The sequence below is a fragment of the Micromesistius poutassou genome (assembly GCF_964030765.1).
Source record: "Micromesistius poutassou genome assembly, chromosome: 21".
NCBI classification, from domain to species: Eukaryota; Metazoa; Chordata; class Actinopteri; order Gadiformes; family Gadidae; genus Micromesistius; species Micromesistius poutassou.
In genome coordinates, this window is record NC_140291.1 from 12048163 (window position 1) to 12064415 (window position 16253).

Here is a 16253-nt window from a genome sequence, read left to right on the forward strand (position 1 = left end):
TAATCTTTGTGTTAAAATGACGTCATTGTTTCTTGAAATGATGTCATCGGCGCTGAAATTACCAACGCAGTCTTACTCCGAGTTCGTCAAAAATTGTTGCTTGGTCAGGGGCTTTTGACGTTAACTGCTGACGCAAAGGGTGTCCTTGTGCGTCTTCATTCAACGCAGGGGCTTTTCAACTCATTACAATGTAATCCCTAACCCTAACCCTAACCACTACTACCCTAACCATAACCACTACTACCCTAACCCTAACCAGTACTACCCTAGCCCTAACCACTACTACCCTAACCCTAACCCTAACCACTACTACCCTAACCCTAACCCTAACCACTACTACCCAAGCCCTAACCACTACTAACCTAACCCTAACCACTACTACCCTAACCCTAACCCTAACCACTACTACCCTAACCCTAACCCTAACCACTACTACCCTAACCCTAACCACTACTACCCTAACCCTAACCCTAACCACTACTACTCTAACCCTAACCCTAACCACTACTACCCTAACCCTAACCACTACTACCCTAACCCTAACCACTACTACCCTAGCCCTAACCACTACTACCCTAACCCTAACCACTACTACCCTAGCCCTAACCACTACTACCCTAACCCTAACCACTACTACCCTAACCCTAACCACTACTACCCTAACCCTAACCACTACTACCCTAACCCTAACCACTACTACTCTAACCCTAACCCTAACCACTACTACCCTAACCCTAACCCTAAAAGGCAGTACTCGACCCTTCCATCCTACAAAAGAAAGATTTGCGGGAGCACTTTCCCTGGGCGTCAGATATCGCCGTGGAGGGATTACAAACCCCCTGCGTCGAATGAAGACGCACAAGGACACCTTTTGCGTCAAGCAGTTGACGCCGAATCCCCTGGGGTCGATTTTTGACAAACTCAAGAGTGAGAATGTGTTGAAATTACATCACCGGAGGCAATCATGACATCGTGTGTGTTGAAATGACATAATTTGTGCTGAAGATGATGTCATTCGATCTGAGAATGGCGTCATCAGTGCTGAAATGACGTCGCCTGTGCAGAACTGACATTGTCGTGGCTGTAATTATGTTATTTAGATTAAAGTTACGCCACAGAAGCTTAAAATACAGTTAGGCGTGCCCTAGTGTTAAAGCCCAGTGCGGTTTTAGCGGGAGAGATTTGTAGTTTTGTCTGTTGCCCTGGGCGATCGCAAAGGATGAAGATTGAATAGAAATAAGGAGGCAGCGATGATAAGAGCAGCATCTTGCATCGAGTGCTTTGGCCTTGCCAAGTGTGGAAAAACAGTGGAATAGTGAGTGCTGAGTCATGGACCTGGGAGCGAAATCTGGATTCAAATTGCACCAAGCTCTTTTTTCTTAAGCCCATTTATGTTTGCCAAGTATTCGTGTGTATTATTAATTGGTTTCAAGTCCGCCCCATGAAGTCATGTGGTATCTGAGGAAATCGGTAAGGAAAGCGAAGCGCTCTCGTTTGGTTAAAGGTCATTTGTATAAATTGCTGTCAAATTGCTCTTTTAGTTTTCTTCATTTGTGATTAACTTGGCATTAAGGACATTTTAGCACATTTTGCCAAGACTTCCCTACATTTTGTCTCTATTGCTGTCAAACTATCTTATTAAAAAAAAATTCTAACAATGCTTACCCATAAAATATAGTCTTTATAACCTATAGGATGCAAAACACAAGGTCATCTTTTGCTTGTTCTCACAAATATGAAAAGATACCCTTGGTAGTCTGGGTATTATATCCTGTTGATAAGAAGGTATGTTTAGGGCTTCAGTTAAGTGTTTAAAAGTGAGGCTAAATGTGCGCCTACGTCTTCTTTTACAGGACTGTAGCCATTCCATTATGTGTTAGCTGCAACGGTTAGCCCCGCCTGCTAGCACGCTAACCGTCTCATTCTGTTGACTTAGCAAATGGCTTTACCTCAATCTCCCTCCCCCCTCTATCTCATCTCCTCCCCCCTCCCTCTCCCTCTATATTCCTCTCTATCCGTCTTCCGCTCTCTCACTATCTATCTACAAATATATATATATATATATATATATATATGCACACTATACAAGTCATGGTTCAGGTCCATTTGAATCCAATTCTAAGTAGGACTGCATTAGATCAAGTCTCTTTTCTAAGCCTGCTTTACTCAATTATCTGCTAGTATCTCTGTCTCTCTCTCTCCCCCCCAGCCCTCTCTCCCTCCTCAGTGTCTTCCGGTGTTTCAAGTCGGACTCATTAATCATGTAGTAGAGCTTTACGCGGGCGAAAGTGACAGATAACCCTGTATCTTTACACACATTAATCCACCCTCCACGATGCACGCGCTCAATAGCCTCTTTCCGTCTCACCGTTATCTTTCGCCTCGCTTCTCCTCAGAAGGCTGAACGACATCATGGCTGTGGTTTTTCCCCCTTCTTTTTACCCATGATCCAACTCAAATATATTCTCACTGCCGTCGTGCCCAATGCCGTCGTGTCCTTTCTACCCTTTTCCTCATTAGGGTTTTCAATTTTTCCAAACATCTTTCTTTGTTTTATGTTTTTTCATTTCCGTGTGGTCTCTGGTGGAGTTTAGTAAAGGGCCGTTCTATTTAAAACTCCATCCAGACCACCTCGGTCAGAAAAGCAATTAGGTGAAGCGGGTTTGGTTTAATTTGACTGAGGAGATTGCGCTGCGTGGAAAGGGCTTGCCGTCGGGATGAAAGAATGTCAGGCTTCCCCTTTATCATCTCCTCCAGCAACAGGCACACACTGTGTGTGTGCGCGCACGTGTGTGTGTGTGTGTGTGTGTGTGTGTGTGTGAGTGTGTGCATACCTGTGACAGGGTCAGACAGAGACACTGTCGACACGATAGTTCTGGTTCCGACTGGACCTGCAAGCCTCTTCTCAGATGAGATCCAGTGTTCTGCTCTCTGTTCTCCAGTCTCTCGTCCTCCTCCTCTTTGTCTTCTCTCACGGAATCTGTGAGTCCTCAAAGCCAGTGAAGGATTTGTGTTCAACTTCAGAATTTCACATACCAGGGGCGGCCTGGCCCATATGGCTGGCCTACTAGAGATTGGGCCACCTATGCCCCTCAAAGAAAGGTCATTGCTTATGTTTTCTCTCTCTCTCTCTCTCTCTCTCTCTCTCTCTCTCTCTCTCTCTCTCTCTCTCTCTCTCTCTCTCTGTCTGTCTGTCTCTCACTCTGTCTCTTTCTGTCTCTCTTGCTCTCTCTTTCTCTCTGAGAGCAGAGTTGAGAATCAGTGGTACCATGATTTATTGCACTAGTTAGAGCTAGGATGTGGGTAGAAAGCACTGAAGAACACAAAGCACTGAAGAACATGATATGAAATCATGTGTTCTGTTTCATATAACATTTTTCATTTTTGGGAGGGACTTGATGTGTCTTGATTCTTAAGTGTTAAGAATAAATATGTTTTTCTTGTGTTGACTGTCGATTGTAGTATATGTTTTCATTTGATCCTTATATGTATAGATTTGATCTGAAATCCCAACAAGGATACTGTGTATCCTGATGTAATCTAACCTAATCTCTTTAATCTCTTTGTCTCTCTTTGTCTCTGTCTATCTCTCTGTCTCTGTCTCTGTCTCTGTCTCTGCCTCTCTCTCTCTCTCTCTCTCTCTCTCTCTCTCTCTCTCTCTCTCTCTCTCTCTCTCACCTGCTGCCATGGCTGTGAATGGAACAGCGGATGAACTTGGGATCGAGTTCATGGGTAAGACAACTATCAACACACACACACACACACACACACACCTACAAAGAAACACACACACACACACACATAAGCCACCCAGGCCTCTCACCTTGGAAATTAATGTGGGCCGGTCGCCATGGAAACAGCGAGGCGGCGGACTAGGTGTGTGGTATCTGCATGGAGACAGGTAATGTCACAGGAAGTGATGTAACAATAACATTGCAGTCTGTGTGTGGCTTTTATACGTATGTGTGTGTGTGTGCGTGTATAGAAGCCTGAATTGATGAATGGATGGATGTTGAATGTTTTGATGATTGATTTATGGACCGATGATGACTGGATGAATGATAGATTGACAGATGAATATGATTTTGGTTCTGGATCAGAATCCCTACAAAGAAAAGGATGCAATGTCTCTCGGGGGCGATCACAAGGCTAGTCACATTAGTCCTTCTCACGCCCTTCTCATTCTCACTGCTTTTTCTCTCACTGTTGCTTTCCTCCACCCCCTCTCTCCCCTTCCTCCCCCTCCATTTATTCCTCTCTCTCCCCTCCCTCTCCATCCTGCTACTCCTCTATCTCTCACCTCCTCTCTTTTCCTCCCTCCCCCCCCCCCTTCCTCTCCCTCTAATTCTTTCTCTCTTCTCCCTACCTCTCCTTCTCCGTCTGTCTCCCTGACTCTCCCTCTTTTTCTTCTGTCTCTTGCTCGCTGTCTACCACTCACTACGCCCCCGCTTCTCTCTCTCTCTCTCTCTCTCCCTCACTCCCTCTCTCTCGCTCTCTCAGGAAGGTAATGTAGTGACTAAATGAGATCCCTTGCAGACTTGTCATGTGGGCGGTTCAATTACCAAACATGCTGACTCCTAGAAAAGTCAATCCATGGACTCACATGCACACAGACAGACGGTGAAGCACAGACAGACAGATAGACAGACAGGTGGAAAGGACAGACTGACACAGACTTGTCCAACTGACAGACGAGGCAGACAGTCCATTTTGGCATTGCTTTCCTTAAGTACCAGAGAGACACACTGCCCTCCATCAACAGCAGAGAGAGAGAGAGAGAGAGAGAGAGTGAGAGAACCCCCTCCATCAACAGCAGAGAGAGAGAGAGAGAGAGAGAGAGAGAGAGAGAGAGAGAGAGAGAACCCCCTCCATCAACAGCAGAGAGAGAGAGAGAGAGAGAGAGAGAGTGAGAGAACCCCCTTCATCAACAGCAGAGAGAGAGAGAGAGAGAACCCCCTTCATCAATAGCAGAGAGAGAGAGAGAGAGAACCCCCTCCATCAACAGCAGAGAGAGAGAGAGAGAGAGAGAGAGAACCCCCTCCATCAACAGCAGAGAGAGAGAGAGAGAACCCCCTCCATCAACAGCAGAGAGAGAGAGAGAGAACCCCCTTCATCAACAGCAGAGAGAGAGAGAGAGAGAGAGAGAGAGAGAACCCCCTTCATCAACAGCAGAGAGAGAGAGAGTGAGAGAACCCCCTCCATCAACAGCAGAGAGAGAGAGAGTGAGAGAACCCCCTTCATCAACAGCAGAGAGAGAGAGAGAGAGAGAGTGAGAGAACCCCCTCCATCAACAGCAGAGAGAGAGAGAGTGAGAGAACCCCCTTCATCAACAGCAGAGAGAGAGAGAGAGAGAGAGAGTGAGAGAACCCCCTCCATCAACAGCAGAGAGAGAGAGAGAGAGAGAACCCCCTTCATCAACAGCAGAGAGAGAGAGAGAGAGAGAGAGAGAGAGAACCCCCTCCATCAACAGCAGAGAGAGAGAGAGAGAGAGAGAGAGAGAACCCCCTTCATCAACAGCAGAGAGAGAGAGAGAGAGAGAGAGAGAGAACCCCCTTCATCAACAGCAGAGAGAGAGAGAGAGAGAGAGAGAGAGAACCCCCTTCATCAACAGCAGAGAGAGAGAGAGAGAGAGAGAGTGAGAGAACCCCCTTCATCAACAGCAGAGAGAGAGAGAGAGAGAGAGAGAGAGAGAGAACCCCCTCCATCAACAGCAGAGAGAGAGAGAGAGAGAGAGAACCCCCTTCATCAACAGCAGAGAGAGAGAGTGAGAGAACCCCCTCCATCAACAGCAGAGAGAGAGAGAGAGAGAGAGAGAACCCCCTTCATCAACAGCAGAGAGAGAGAGTGAGAGAACCCCCTTCATCAACAGCAGAGAGAGAGAGAGAGAGAGAGAGAGAGAGAGAACCCCCTTCATCAATAGCAGAGAGAGAGAGAGAGAGAGAGAGAGAGAACCCCCTCCATCAACAGCAGAGAGAGAGAGAGAGAGAGAGAACCCCCTTCATCAACAGCAGAGAGAGAGAGAGAGAGAACCCCCTTCATCAACAGCAGAGAGAGAGAGAGAGAGAACCCCCTTCATCAACAGCAGAGAGAGAGAGAGAGAGAGAGAGAGAGAGAGAGAGAGAGAGAGAGAGAGAGAGAGAGAGAGAGAGAGAGAGAGAGAGAGAGAGAGAGAGAGAGAGAGAGAGTAGGGTGACCAGAATATGAATATTCTGCTTTAGCATAATTTTCTAGGATTTGCTCTTGTCCCGAAAAGGATGCAGTATAGTATAAAAGTATTAAAAAGGAGCCTGCACGAGAGCTCAACGTTGTCATAGCTGTTAACGTCTTTCTGACCAATCACAGTTCAAGGCCCGCCTGGGCTGTACCACTTGGAGAGGGGCCGCTCGTTTACCCCCCTCTGTAAACATAGACTAGGTTGGCGACGTTGACAGTATACGTCTATATAGTGTTATCCCGCAGTAGCCAGCCCGGTGGCCCGAAACATGAATGGCCCAACCGGGGATTCTCCCGACTCCCGACCGATTACCACCCCACCTCTGATTGAGTTGTGTTATTGTCTGATAAACATTAAAATAGACTGTCCATAGAGAGGTTGAGTCATCATCCTGCAGCCACTGCTAATTGGCTGCAGGAGGCTACTCTGTATCTATTTTGCTTATTTTGTTGACATTCTACAATTAAGACAGTATAGGCCGAGATGAAGAGAGAATGAGGTTGCAGCAGCCGCGAGGCCGAGGACAGTGAATGTGCAGGCAGCACTAAAGACTAAAGACTCAGGACAGACTGTTGATCTTTGAATAAAAATATGTTTGGTTCAGGTTTGAAAATTCATTATCTTTTATTATAGCCTATAGCCCCCCCGCCTCCCCCCCCCCGCCTCCAAACAGAACCCCTCCATCAACAGCAGAGAGGGGGTGGGAGATAGAACCCCCTTCATCAACAGCAGAGATAGTGAACCCCCCCTCTCTCTCTCCTCTCTTACACTCTTGTATGAGACCAAGTGTCCATTTATGGCGACACTATGAGATGGAAGATGATAGGAGAGAGTGAGTGAGTGCCGCGGGGGGGCCATGAGTCTGAGCTGTGTGTGATGAACAGGCCGGAGAGGTAAAATAGTGGTTATTTTGCAGCAGCAGAACCCCTTCCCTCTCTCTGTCGGCCTTCGGAGAAACACACAGCACAGCACGGTGTGTCTGTAATGTATACTCAACTGCGGGGCACTGGACGAACAAAACTGTTATTTGTCAAGCATAGATTCTGAATCTGGTGATCGATGGGCATGATGAACCTAATACTTCAGATAATGATGATGTCGTTGTTCTGCAGTACATAACAACATGTTTTACCATTTAGAAAGCTGACCTACAAAGGGGTCACTAAAGCAGCACTAATGGTACACAGTAATAGCACAACACTTTCTCATTTGAAGTAATGGCAACGCTTTAATACACCCTGTGCGTGTGGGGCCGTCTACTGCGCTGTTTGTGCGTGTTTGCATCGCACTTGATGTCTGTCGAGATCAGTGGGCCCTGTGTATGTTGAGATGCACCATGAGATGCTTTTAGCCACTGCGAGCTAGCGATCCGTCCCTGCTTGGAATGTGCCGTCCAGGAATGGAGGCTCATTGGCATGGAGACGTGGGCATCATCTGCCCCCGCTCTTCATCACGAGCCCCGTGGACCAGAGCCAGTGGAAGGCAGGCGTTCAGTCAGAAGGAGACAGATGGACAGACGGACGGACGGACAGACTGGGAGACAGACAGACTGACAAACAGCCTAATAGATAGACGGGGCAGAATGCGGACAGACAAACAAACAAACAAACAAAAAAAAAAAAAAACTGTCAAACAAACAAATCAATACAGACCGATAGACAGACAGACAGACAGACAGACAGACGGACAAACAGCCTCATAGACGGACGGACAGAATGCTGGCAAGACAAACAAACAAATAAAACTGTCAAACAGACAAATCAATTCAGACTGATAGACAGACGGACTGATCAGTTAAGAAAGACAGACGGACACATCATTAAATTGAAACCAGGCTGTTTGGGGAGTTCACCCAGACACACACACTGTGTATGATGTGGACTGTACTGTGCAGCAGTGGAGGATGACCTTAAGACTGCGGGGCTGATGTACAGAGCTGACACTGAACCGCTCGAGCATTCACTGGCTGTTGCATCCTGCCCCTGTCAAGCACACACACACACACACACACACAAACTCATACATGCACGCAAACACAGACATGCACGCTCCCGCACACACACCCACACAGGCAAACTCACAAATACATAACCATATACGTTTGCACGCACACACACACACACACACACACACTTCAAAAGATACACACATATGCATCGGCAAAAACACCCACAGACACATGCACTTTCCAAAAATACCCTCACAAACACCTACATCTACACACAAACATGTGTGCACACACACACACACACACATCCACACAAACACAAACCCTCACACACAGAGCCCGGGCGTGACGACGGTTGGCGATGGCTAAAGGAAATGTCTGAAGGAAATGATGTCACGCTCCACTTGGCTCCTGTCATGGAGCTGTGATCTGACCTGACACTGCCGCACACTGACCACATTACTGGTGCCTCTGTAATCTGTCTGTGACTGTGTGTGTGTGTGTGTGTGTGTGTGTGTGTGTGTGTGTGTGTGTGTGTGTGTGTGTGTGTGTGTGTGTGTGTGTGTGTGTGTGTGTGTGTGTGATGGTGGTGAGATGGGGGTTTTAGGGGTGTGTGTGCATGTGTGTGTGTGTGTGTGTGTGTGTGTGTGTGTGTGTGTGATGGTGGTGAGATGGGGGTTTTAGGGGTGTGTGTGTGTGTGTGTGTGTGTGTGTGTGTGTGTGTGTGTGTGTGTGATGGTGGTGAGATGGGGGTTTTAGGGGTGTGTGTGCATGTGTGTGTGTGTGTGTGTGTGTGTGTGTGTGTGTGTGGTCAATGTCTCCTCACAAACCTGTGGAAGCGAGAGCAACCCGTGGGTTCCTATTCCACAAGATCGTTGACAAAAGTAAGCTTAATGGGCATGTAGATACGAAGGAAACAAATAATAAAGGAGGAGGAATAGAGAGAGGATTAAATGACCCGAGTGTGTGTTTCCCCCACAGAGAGCGCTGAGACGTACCAGAGACAGATGCTCTCCATCCTCACCATCTCGCTGGGTATCTGTCTCCTGGGCGTGGCCTGCATGGCTCTGTACCGCCGCAACAAGTAAGTCACACTAGCGAGCAAACTAGCTCGTAATGCGTTGGATGAGAATTGGTATCTTTCGTACACAAAACACTTAATAATAATAATAATAATAATAATACATTTAATTTGGAAGCGCTTTTCAGTCACTCAAAGACACTTTACAGACGAGGATGAAAACACAAAACACTTCTCTTAAATCATTGCCAACGAGGCTAATCAAGAAGTGATGTGAATGCTACCTTGAAGGTGTTTTTTTTTTTTTTTTTTGAAGATAGGCAAATTCTCAAGATTTAAAAGATTGAACCTTGATTGCTAATTGTTTTAGTACCAGGGTCTTTAGCGGCTTGTCAACCAACAAAACGATTCCGTAAGCCAAGTGGGCTGAGGCTAAGCTAACTACAGCTACACAGTCGTAACAATGCTCGTAACAATACAGTGATTCCTCTTAAGGGTGGGTGACCAGACGTCCCCGTTTTACCGGGACAGTCCCGATTTTACCGGGACAGTCCCGATTTTGATTTTGCGCGTCCCGAGTCCCAGCAAAAGCCTGTCGGGACGCTAAAATGGTTTCCACCGTCCACTATGAAATGTCCCCTTTTGTCGGCGATTACATAGCCAACGTGGCCCAATCATTACCTCAAAAACACAAAGATTAAAGCATTCAGCATGTGGTTTCAACAATGTGTGAGGGCATACGCAACAGATGACCGCACAGTGGAATGGGCGGAGATGTTTGAAATTTAGACGTGTTGAAATTTAGCCTAATATCTGGTCACCCTATCTTAAGGGTGTATAGCCTACATATCTCTTAAAGCTAGTCTGTATTTCTACCTCGTTTTTTTGCATGATCTTTATTATGTTCTTTTTAATTATTGCTATATTTTTACTTGACCACAATAAATACACAATACATATAGCTTAGGGGAGTGTTTTTGTTTTGGCTGTTAGCTAAGAAATCACAATAAGGACATGAACTGCAGTGCAACTGGGGCCCCTTATTATTTTATGAATAGTGAATTAAACTTTAATCACAATCTCTTAAAAAAAACAATAAATGTTTAATCCAATAAAAAACAAATCCAAAAACAAAGAAATGCGGTCATATGTCATATTCTCCTAATGAACTAAACAAACAAAAACAAAACAATGCCTTTTCTCTTGTAGTCTGTCTTGTAGATTGTATTCATCATGGTGTTAATCTGTGTCAATATAGACAGAAAATAGATCTAAAATAGTTCAATACATAATTGCCTTCTTCTTTTTTTTACATAATTGTTTTCTAAGAAACCTCAACTTTGTTGTGTTCACATAACGGAGTAGGGTAGCCTCCAGGTCAGTGTTTGAGTATTTGTTTGACACCAATCTCTCCAATCGTGGCCTTTCCCAATAACCCTGTTCAGGATAACCACAGTGAGGGTGAAATTTGTTTATCCTTCAGCTATCCTTCCCAGCCTTGCTCCAAATGTTCCTGTTATCTCCTCCACTCAGAACATTAACACCAAGGGCATGTAATGAACATTGTATGCTACATTGCTTTCATAAAAAAAAACGTTCACGTTCAAACAATCAACAGTTGACAGTTTTTGTGCTTTATGCTTCCAGCTTCAGTTCTGTGAAAGATTTTAGTAAGTAATGGGGAAGTAAGTAATTTCCCCACAACACACCTCTCAATGGCTGAGACCCGCCCAGATCCCTCTCCTAGACATCTAGAGATGGACTGTTTTGACTGATTCATCAAATTAGCAGTAATCGAAGTTCCCAACTCTATGTAAACACACACTGAACATCTGGGGCAGTTTCTCAAACTGGGTGTGAATACTTATTTGTGCTTAATGCCTTTTGAAAATGATTTACATTCCTTTTTTTAATTTAAAGCTATAACAAATCGTCACATACTTTCTTCACCCCATTTTCCTCTCTCTCCCTTGTCTCTCTATCTGTCTGTCTGTCTGTCTGTCTGTCTGTCTGTCTGTCTGTCTGTCTGTCTGTCTGTCTGTCTGTCTCTCTCTCTCTCTCTCTCTCTCTCTCTCTCTCTCTCTCTCTCTCTCTCTCTCTCTCTCTCTCTCTCTCTCTCTCTCTCTCTCCAGGGGCCACAGAGAGAAGCTCCGGTCCCAGTTCTCTGAGAGTCGCAGCCTGAGGGACTGTAGCTTTGCTCCTCCCAGCGTAACGTCCAAGTCTAGTCCAAGGCTTCAGTACGGCCCCCAGCAACAAAAGGTAACCCCTCACTTTGATTCTTCACTATTCACCAGAACCACAATACAAACACACCTCAAGGTTTTATTTTTATTTTGTTTCTTTTCTGTGGATGGATGTCCTTGTGAAACATCCGACCGAGCAAACAAACAGTTTGGCAGGCGAAGCCCGGCTTTTAAACACGACGAGCTCCATCTGGGAGATCCCTCTGTCTACAGCACAGCTCTTGTAGCAGAGACAGAGGAACGGTTATCCTCACACGTCCTCGCTGACAGCGCTGGTGCTCTTGTAAGCCCCGCCGAGGGAAACGTAAAAAAGAAGGCAGCTAACCGTTACGTCGCTGGCTGCTAAACACCTGCGGTATCAGTACACAGGCCCACAGCTCTGGTCAGTGTTCTGCACGGCTGCGCTGCGTCGTATGTCTTTGTTGGTTGTTCGGTCTGAATTTGAATGTGGACGGTAATCAAGAGTATTTGCACATCTGGACGGATTAGCTTGGTATTATGTACACGTTGGCATATTAGCGCAGGATAACGCGCATCGCTGATAAATAACATTCGCTGTAAACCTTAAGATCAGATGAACGCAATCACCGGCTGTCTTGGGGATAATGTGTGATGTAAATTATTGCAGCGTGAGTTATGAGTATAAATAGGGAGGGGGATTCTGTTGGTAGAGGTGAGGATAAATTGAGCTGTAATGAGTGGTACCGTAGAGGAATGTGAAGGATTAAGAAGATAATTCCTCTGTGTGTAGCGTTAAGGCAGGTTTCGATATCCAGCCCTCTCCAAAAATAGGACAAAACAGTCATTCATTCCACAATCCATCAGCTTTTTAAAGCAACATCTAAAAGAAGGTTTTAATTCCCCTGCAGCGGGTCTGACCAGGGAACACAATACTATCTTACATGACATTTTTTTACCCATTGTATTTATTTATTCAGATGGCATGTGCAATACTGGCCACTATGCACTTTGTGATCTGTAGCCAGGGGATTATGTGTTGATGTCATGTCTGTCTAAAGTCTAATGTCCTTATATGTGTCCTTGTATTACATGGGAAATATGATTTTAGGGTCTTGTCAGTAGTTGTTTTTATGTTGTTGTTGTTGTTGTTGTTGTTGTGGTTAATGGTCATGTGTCTCTGTCTCATTCACTGAGAAAAAATGTCCCCAAGGTGACAATAAATGATCAATCTATTTATCTAAGGAGAAGAAGGTAATTTACATATACACAATGTCGTCATTTGACTTTGTTGTACATGTTCTATAAGTATAGAGTATAGTATAGTAAAACATAATTTGATTGATATTGTTGCCTTTCCTTTTTTTTGCTGACGCTTTTATCCAATGTGAGTTCCCACAAATAAGGTTCCAGGTCATTAAGTAAGGGATAATGTATAGAACGGTATAGAATCGTTATCGGGAAATAAGCCCCTACAGGGCGAACAGGACACCGATGTAAAGCAGAGCTGTCTTGCTTCGCCCTGAAGGGGCTTATTTTAGATAATGACCGGTAACATTCTATACATTATCCCGCTTACTACACGGATACTTGCAAAAACAAAAAAAATATTATTTGTTACCCGCATTCGTAGTGTTGATCACCAGAGAAATAGTCCGCCAAAGACGTTGACGTCACTTAGCAACCGAATCCGCTGGGGTTGATAAGTTACCGGACTAACTTGCGGAGTGATACAAAAGATAAAGGTAAAAAAAAATGCACTTTCCTTGACAGCGGTCATTATATGCTTAGCAACGGTCATTATTGAAAAATAATTCACCAACGGAAGTCGGGAAGGCCCATGCATGTGAACGGACCATTCCACAGCATTGAGAAGAGCCGTGTAATAAGGAGGGGTAAGACACTGAATACAGACACAGGTCATTCAGAGCATGTAGGGGCTAGACACTGAATACAGACACAGTTCATTCAGAGCATGTAGGGTTTGGACGGTGAATACAGAGACCGGTCATTAAGGAGCAGGTTTGGGTTGGACAGTGAGCACAGAGACAGGTCATTAAGGAGCAGGTAGAGGTTACACAGTACAGAGACAGGTCATTAAGGAGCAGGTTAGATAGTACAGTGACGGATCATTAAGGTGCAGGTAGGGGTTAGACAGTGAATACAGAGACAGGTATTTAAGGAGCAGGTAGGGGTTAGACAGTGAATACAGAGACAGTTCATTACGGAGCAGGTAGGGGTTAGACAATGAACACAGAGACAGGTCCTTAAGGAGCAGGTAGGGGTTAATACAGTGAATAATAAAGTAAAGTAAAGTAAATGCTAAATGATTCGAGCATAACATTAGTCAAAAGGGAAACATTTGTGGTTTGGTGTTGATGACTGGGTATTTAAGCCATACTGATGGAGATGTGGTTGTTACAGACCACTATAATAGGCTGGGAAACACACTAGGCTGGAATTTCCAACTTCCTTCAAACCAACCGCCTCTCTCTATCCAGTGGCTTGTTTTGCTGCTCCACCCGAACGTTCCGTTTGGCCGTCCAACGGAAGACTCTCTGGGGGGGGTGCTAAGCTATATTAGCATCACAAAGAACGTCACGCTCTATTAAAATTCATGCTCTTATTTCTTCCCTTTGTTCTCTCTAACCCATTTCCTTCTGTTTGCTACGGCTCCCGTAGGGTTCGTTAAAATGGTGTTTCTTATAAAAGAAGAGTGACCGTGTCCATACAGGCATATCAGTACAGCACGGGCAGAGGCCTCATGAAACGCTGTGGTCGTGTCCACGCCATTATCACCACACCATATCCTTTACCTTAATAATAAACCTATGATTATTAATCATAATAAACCAGCCCTTTTCATATTGGTGTTTGAAAAACAACAAGTTTTTGCTTATCCTCTGTTGTTTCTGTGCGATTAATGCCATTTGCATTTTGTCTGTGAATACAATTTCTACGAGTGGTGTAGAAAAAAAAAAAAAGTTCAGTGAGAGATGTTTGTGTGTGTGTGTGTGTGTGTCTGTGTGTGTGTGTGTGTGTGAAATGGATTACATTGGCAACAGTGTGGCGTGCAATCCTTTCATGAGCCGGTTATATTTCGTCTCTCATATCGTTGTTCTCCCAGGATTATCCAATATCCCGTTTAAGTTTATTCCGGGTCAGACCTATAAGTGTGCCAAACACTGGTCTTTGGCGCGGTCATCAGTCGTTGATCAGAACGCGGCCCGCCACTCCTCAGATTCCTCCCTCTACCACTGGAGGGGGGACACCTTCCTCTGGACTGGGAGGGAAGGATGCGGGAGGGATGAGAGGGAGAGCAAGAGGCTTATCCTCCTCCCCTCTAACTGGCCCCCCGGGGGCGCCATCCGGGGGCGTTAATGATGTCCGAACAGACCTCGAGACGGCGGTGGGGATGACCGCAGACCGACAGAACAGGAACTGTTGGCCCGAATAACAGAACATTCTACCCCTGCTCTTTAAAGTCCTGAGCGTGAAGAGGCCCACTAAATCAAGCACCGTGTCATAAAACTTCATGGAGCGGGTTAGGGATGTGGCTAAACCCACAAACACACTAACCATGTGGGGAATACGCTGCCTTATAGTGACTGGCCTTGTGATCGCCATCTGTGGTTCCATGTCCTTCCCTCGCCCATTCAACCCACTCGGTCTAGCTTTACGTTTACGCACACATTTAGGGGACTGACGCTTTTATCCAGAGCAACTTACAACCACATTTCATTCACACATTCACACACCGACGGCAGAGTCGACCACGCAGGGCGACAGCCAGCTCGTCAGGAGCAGTCAGGGTGAGTCGTTTCACTCAGGGACACCTCGACACTCAGGTAGAAGGAGCCGGGGATCGAAATAGCAACCTTCCGGTCGCCAGTCAACCGGTCTACCTCCTGAGCTACTGTCGCCCCTATGCCTTCAGTGTCTAGCCCATAAAGCACATAAACATCCCAGAAAAAAATACACAGAAACACCAGATTTGATTGCAGAACCATGAGAACATTGAGACTGAGTGGAAGAAAGCGTGGATCTAGCGTGGGATGAGCTGTTGGTGTCGGGACCCAGCTCTGGGTGGGAGGGGTAGGGGCTTTGTTCAATGCCCCTCCCTGCTCCTATCACTGTGGCATTAGGCTGTGCTGCTTTTTGTGTGTATTTATAGACAGAATTACGCAGCAAAGATCCTTTTCTCTCAAAGGCTTTGTTTTGTACCTGGCTCATTATGGCTGGGATCAAAATGTCCCATAAACTGGTTTTATCCTCCCTTTCTCCCTCAGATGTTTTATTTTTCTTTGTTCGGTTGGATTGTTCTAGAAACAAGATTACGTTTCCCAGTTTCCTCCCTCACTCTGAGGTTATACTGAACTTGCGACATACAAAAACAAACAAACTAATTTCCCGAACGTTAAGTGGTAACATTAATCTTTTTCCAGGGCTGTTTTCCGTCTTCTTTCCGGCGGTTTTTAATACGCGTTCAAACTAAAAAACTCCTTCTGATTAACTGTCTCTCTGTTAGAGCCACATCCAACCATGTATCTTCAATTTACTTAGTCGTTCAAAACTTACTTTGAGGTTATGCGCTGTCTCTTGACATGCACTAATAAAAGTTTTTCTTTTCTTATCTATCAGGCAACAGCGGTCAGTCCAGTTTTGTTTGTATACTTTTGATTGGTTTCAGCCTCACTTGAAAGATGTAACCATCAAATAAATCACTTAATGTAATGTGAATGTAATTGGCTTAAAGTTGAGTTGCAATGCATTCAGATTGCATTAGCATTTAGCAGTGCTGAATGCTAAACCTAACGCAAATGTAATTCTAAATGTCTCAATGTAATGCCCTTACATGACGCACTGTCA

General features: G+C 45.4%; 1 protein-coding gene across 1 annotated transcript in view; it reads left to right on the plus strand.

The window, feature by feature from the left end:
- Positions 1-16253, plus strand: part of nrg3b (neuregulin 3b) — a gene marked incomplete at both ends in the record, with an annotated part of 154296 nt that overhangs the window by 131543 nt on the left and 6500 nt on the right. The window contains 3 exons of the mRNA XM_084485606.1: positions 3706-3732; positions 9144-9246; positions 11316-11442. Of these exons, the coding sequence (XP_084341732.1) occupies positions 3706-3732; positions 9144-9246; positions 11316-11442 (257 nt within the window). The remainder of the gene's footprint in view (positions 1-3705; positions 3733-9143; positions 9247-11315; positions 11443-16253) is intronic.